At 39.1% G+C, this 6,459-nt stretch overlaps 1 protein-coding gene across 1 annotated transcript in view; it reads left to right on the top strand.

Annotated features, from left to right (window-relative positions):
* Nucleotides 1-408: 408 nt before the first annotated feature.
* LOC134620779 (gastrula zinc finger protein XlCGF57.1-like) overlaps nt 409-6,459 on the top strand; it is an 11,960-nt gene continuing 5,909 nt past the window's right edge. Inside the window, exon 1 of the mRNA XM_065470121.1 lies at nt 409-446. Within this exon, the coding sequence (XP_065326193.1) occupies nt 409-446 (38 nt within the window). The remainder of the gene's footprint in view (nt 447-6,459) is intronic.

A 6,459-nucleotide genomic window follows, 5' to 3' on the forward strand; every position in this document is an offset into this window, starting at 1 on the left:
GAGCTGGTTCATGCATCTTACAAGGATGCCTCCAAACTGAGGTTTTTCTAGGCATGTCCTAATGGAGGAGGACCAGGGCAGAACACACCTGTACATCCTTCTCAGCAGCACACATGTGGCTACCATTTAATCTCACTTCTTCCTGAGCTTTGCTTCATCACAAGACCAAAGGTGGCATCCCATGTCACAGTCTTATCATCATCCAACAGGACAAGAAACATTTACGGTCATCCTGGTTTTGGTTTTGTCACGGCGAGTGAAGTGAGCCGTGTGGAGATAATGAAGTAGGATCCAAACACAGGCACTTGTAAAGGTGTGAAGGTGGTTTATTGAAAATAAAGTACAAAATAGAAAAACAGCAAACTGGACTGCAGACTATCTGAACTGGGAACAACTAACCTACAAAACATGAACCAGGACACAAACATGAAGAAGGATGGGCAGAGGTAAGAGATGACGAACAGCAGGGAGAACATACGGATGAAATACAATGGATACACAGACGGACCAGTGACTACAACAACAGAAGACACAACTTAAATACACTCAGAGAAACACGGGGAGATTACACACAGGTTGGGGACACAGCTGGGAGTAATTAACAAGACGAGACAAGGAAGGTAAACTGAACACACTCACATGAGACGCAGACCTTCACAATAAAACAGGAAACAAGAAACCATCACACAAAGACGCAGACTTGACACTGAGAGGCAGACAGAATATAACACATGAAACTCAATGCTGGACATGAGACACAAATCCTGAAACACGAATAAACAGAAACATGGAACTCTAATCATCATCATCATCATCATCAGCAGCAGCACAAGCACTACAAGAAAATAAGAAAACAATCCATAATGCAAAAACACACCAAAACATAACAACTCAAAATACTTTATCAAGTACATGGTTTAAGGACATGTTTTTTATACAGTGGTGCGACTGGAGAGCTACGCTGCGTCTGTTTAGCCAGATTGACAACACCATCAAGAGGGAAAGGCTCAACACTGCGTACGAGGGTATTAGAAAACGCCTTGTTCTTGATGATTTTGCGACTTGTCCGAAGACTGCCATGCATTCTACCCTGTGCAAACCTAAAATCATAAGGCCGTCTGACAACTAAATAAACCAAATGGTAGGTTAAATGTGTGTTTGTGAGTATCTATGCAACAAAATATAACATCTTGTTATTGTTCTCATTTTTCAGAGGGAGACATGCAAGCATGGGACCTCTCAGACTCGCCAGACTCCGAATTGCCCGAGTATTACTGTGACACCCACTATGATGATGTGATGCTGAGGCTCAAGACATTCCGATTCATCCCCGCCATACACAGTCGATGGGACTGGAACACAATTCAGCAGGATTGCAGAACACACCATGACTGAACTGAGGTCATCACAACATATAGTGTGATGGAAATTCAGTTTCCAGTAGCACAGCACCGACAGAAGTTGCATGTTACAGATACGCTAAGGGAAATGAGAGTAAGGATATAAGCACACAGCCCCACTCCACTGACGACCTGCTGTTGGCCAACACCCTCAACGACTCTTACTGCTGGTTTGATGAGCCATCAAGCAGCCTTGACACCTCCACCTTCCCCAACAATAGAGACACTTTGGTCCATCATCCCCCCACCTCCCCACTGCCACCAGCACAGAGCCATCACCACCATCAAAGACTTCACCCACAGAAGCCCCCTCCTCACTCCACAGCTATGAGGATTTCACACCACCTTCTCCTACTACAACCCTTCATATTCATGATGTGAGGACGCAGTTTGACCCTTTAGACGTACTAAAGAACCCAGTCCGCCTGAGCTTATCTTTATATTTTTACATGTTGTAGTGCCATTTCTGGGAGTATTTTAAGTTGCTATACATCAATACAACCATTATATCCCAAATTTTAATCATATGTATGCATTAAGTCATCAGTAACTACATAAATTACAATAGTGGTATTTTTACACAAATTTCTAGTTAAAGTAATTTCAGAGGTTCGTCCCTGAACATTGTAAATGTAAAAAAGTTGCATAAAACAGTTTCCAAATTAATTTTGAGTGTCTTCATAGTTTTATTTTTGAGATACACCAATTTGTATATACTGCAGCCACCAACTTTGAAATTCTCATTTACATGACTTATTTAAACATTCTCCTCTTGAATGCAAAATTCTTAAAAACATCTTTTATCCTTTCAAGAGTGTTGGGTTCAAAATATTGGGAAGAAAAGACAGGAGGAATGCAAGTAACCACACTGGTCCAAAAGATGAATTCAAGCGATGATTTTTAATGAAAATCACACGTGTGGGAGACACACCCTGCAGAACATCAAAGGTGGATCTCCCAAAAAATGAACAACACAAAGGTTTTATAGGGTCAGGTTAATACAACGCCCCTTCATGTCTTAAGCAGATACAACACTTGCATACGTCAAATCAAAACCACAGACCCCCAGTTAACTTTTGACCCGTTGTAAAAGAACATTCTCTTCCATCTTCTTCTAGGTGCAGTCCCCGCAACCACAGCCCCCACATAGCAGTTAGACATCCTGTACTTTTATCAAACCATCACATACACCCACAGAAAAACTGCAACCCTAGCAAAATATGCTTTCACCTACAAACATAAACCCACTCGTATATCTGTGTGCGTGTGGGATTGTGTATGTCTGTACATGTGTTACTCTCGTCTTGCACCTTATTTGACCTTTCTGCTTATGCAACCAGGCTGAGGCCATCCTATGTGTGATGATCTTGGCTTATATGTAAAATGTATAAAAATGTATTAAACAAATGTTTCAATCTAATACCACTACTTAAAACTTAATAAAGGGTATACATGAATAAAAACAATAAAAAGAACAGAACACAAATGTATTGTAAGCGTGTGCAGTCCTTCAATAACTCAGGGCATCCTCATAGTAGATTGGCTAATCATAACGCTAACCAAAAGTTTGTAACCCTCAAGAGAGGACTTCTTGAGTCACAACTCCTTTAAAGACACAAATGCAATATGTGAACAATAATCATAGGTGCACCTGCAATGACAAATTATCATATGATTATACTGGCACAGATAAAAACTATTGAACAACAGCAATGTTGAGCCTGTTCCAAAATTTGAATGTACATGTGTTGAAGGTGCGGCTCTTGTTGAATTATTAAACATATTTTTCTTCAATCTTTCGAGCCATAAAAAAACAAAACAACTTTTAATTTTCTTCTGCTTGAGTCTCGGGCTCGGGTAGCTCTACTTATCATTGATGAGTCAGTTGTCTGTTTGTGCTACTTTTTTCAAGGAGCAGTGGATTATTCGTAAGGGTGACTTTATGTGTTTGGTTACTTACTTAAGTGGAAGTACTGTGGAAAGTTTAACCTTACATGCATAGATCTGACAGTACAGGTTCTGAGGTAACTGTTTACAAAATGTTGTATCCTATCCAAAAGTTCTTTGTAATTTTACATTGAGAAACATTATTCTTAACATATTTGACCCGCATAAAGTACTATGGCCGTCACACTGTCATTTAGAATTGCTTAAATAACTCATGTCTTAAGTGATCCCATCAAACAGAAAATACAAAAGCTGCGTGGTTCACTTTTACATCACAAAATGTTAGAAATATAAGCCGTTCATAACAACCTGAAAGGTTGGGAGTTTAAATGCAAACCAATGGAAGCAGAAGTAGAAGACTATAATGTCACAGAGCACACGGTGTTTATTATTGTGTAGACATGTATAAATAAGAGCTTAATAAAGACGCTTCATTTCTTAAGAAATATGCAGGTGGAGTGATCTTTATCAAAAGTAGAAGTCACATCTGTGGCTTTGCCATTGTACACCACAACTTTAAAAATCTATAGTGTGTGAGGCTGTGCAAATATAGGGGGGCTTGTGCTTCATGAACCTGCTGTTGTGTTGCTTTTTGAGTGTTTGAACCCAGTGTGTGACAAACCATCTGTTGGGGGTTGTGGATTTGACACCTCAGCATTGTGAAAGTGGGGAAACATGCTTCAGGCTGAGCATAAGATTTCTGCTTACAACATAGAATCTCAGTTCTAAATGAAATTCAAAATGTTTTTTTTGTAAGTGTGGCTAATGTATACTATGACTTCTAAAGCATACACACACACACAAGAACAACAACACAGAGAAAAAGAAGAGTGGGTAGTTTTACTACGCATCATAAAAACGCAATCACTAATCTTGCAACTGTATCTTTCTGTTCTGACTTCAGAGTCCGTGTTTGTTTACTGAGCCGTACTTTGGGAGTCATACTGTTGTGATACTGGGAGAAAGGGTAAGGTGTGAGAGACTAAACCATTACACACAAAACTTCAAAAATCTAAAGAGTGTGTGAGACTGCTAGCTGTGTTGTCCAGCAATTAACTTATCTACAATGTGTTAGTAAATAGTGACTTGTACTGCTGTCCCATTAAGCAACGGTTTAACAAATTTCACTGCAAACTATAAAAGGAATCTGGATTTAAATAGAACATAGTAGTGTTGGATTAAGTGTAGGAAACACTAGTATAAGGTTACTATGAAACAAATCTCCTTCAACATTCAAAATGACCAAAGTGGATGAGTACAGGCATTTCTCTCAGTCAACTGATTGTGTTTAGGGAAAAAGCAGCTAAATACACTGAGATTGCTCCACATTGTTAGTGAGCTGTGGGTTCCGTCAAACTTGGAGTGAACAAAAGCAGAAAAACAGTAAAAGATTCGGACATTGAAAACAAAAGTGCGACATTAAAAACAAGTCAGCAGATCCACAAATTATGGATACAGACTCTTTTCAGCTATAGAGGTAATTAATGGCATGCATTAGAGTGCATTGGTGGACACTTGGACATCTTTTATTTAAAATGGTTATACCACTGTGAATTTTGCTATATAAATATGCTCAAGAGTCTAGAGTGTGACATCCAGCTAAAAATCGAAAATATATATTTTTAAATCAGTAACTTTGCAAATTTAGAGGAAATGTTTTTGGACAACAAATGAGTCGCCTTTTAAACAGGGTGTGAATAATTAGCGCTGACAGACAGACATACTTACCGTGTGAAAGGACCGCTGATGTCTCGGAGCAGAGAAGCACGCTGTATTGTTGCTTTTCTCTTATGCATAAGCAACACCAGCCTGTCAGAAACGCTCTGTGTGGGCAAAGTCGGTTCCAACGCACGTCGAGGCATCAACTGGCCTTTCTGCCGGCTGGCTGGACCCTCAGCTTTCATGCTGGGATCTGCAGCACAACTTCGCACTGGCCACAGGGGCAAAACGGATTCTAAACTTTGAAGTACTAGTTTGGTTCTTCACTGCTTGCAGAGAAGTAACAATTAAAGAAAGTAATCCAACACGAAACTCAATTCAAACAGCACAGTCAGTATTGTCCACAAGTGCGCTCAGTTTCACAAATAAACAAAAAACTTGCACCAGCCATAGACACAGGAGGGAAAACTGAAAACTTCCCAGAAACTGACATTGTAATAAATTAATCACGCTAAAGTCGCGTCTACGCTGGAAAGAGCCTTTATATATAGCATATGCCAAGCAGACTTAGTGCGAGATAAATAATATGTAGCCTTAGAATTTAACATCTAGAGCTTAAAGTTTTATCAGTTTTATCAACAGAGGACCCATGAAACGAGCAAAGCTGACAGGTCTGAAGAGCACGGTGCATGCTCTCATGTCACAAGTTGACCTACATTTTCCAGAAAGACAGAAAGACCACACAGTTAAAACCTGTAAAAATACTGAATTAAGAGTTTCGCACTATGTTTCACCAAGTTAAAAAACAAATCCAGCAAAGTTGCTTCTACCAAAAGCATTTATCTTTCAGATCAGTGTCTCAAAAGCACCATTAAATAAAATGTGATCCTGCATTTACAAAAGTTTCACAGTGAAAACCAAAACGCACACAGCGTTTGATAAACAACATGAAAATAATGTATTGCACATCTATGTTTTAAAAATGGCATCAAAATTCAATGCAAATTTTCTGTAAAAAATTGAAATTTAGACGGTCGAATACACAAACTAACGTGCGGGTGTCAGGCTCAAGGAAAGTGTTTGCTGGCTTTTATAAACCTTTATGCCTCTTCCCCCACCCCAAAGCGCAGTTGTTAAAACAACCCTACAATGCAACACAATCATGGTGGCATTTGTTTATTTATTTGTTTAGGAAGACCTCAAATTCGACTTAACTATCCCCCTCCCCAAAGTGCAGTTGTTAAAAACACACACAATTTGACGTTTCAGCTAGAGTGTGTAAAAAGCACTATTACAAAAGTAACTCCTGTTTGTATATATTCACACTGAAAAAAACTAAAATGCGCACTTAAAATTTATGCGAACTAACGGCACTTAGTTCGCATAAATTTTAAGTTATGAAAGGTTTTTTGGGGATGCAAATATTTGATGAAAGTGATAAAGTTTGGTCTCT

The sequence above is a fragment of the Pelmatolapia mariae genome, linkage group LG3_W (genome assembly GCF_036321145.2).
Source record: "Pelmatolapia mariae isolate MD_Pm_ZW linkage group LG3_W, Pm_UMD_F_2, whole genome shotgun sequence".
In the NCBI taxonomy this organism is placed as follows: domain Eukaryota; kingdom Metazoa; phylum Chordata; class Actinopteri; order Cichliformes; family Cichlidae; genus Pelmatolapia; species Pelmatolapia mariae.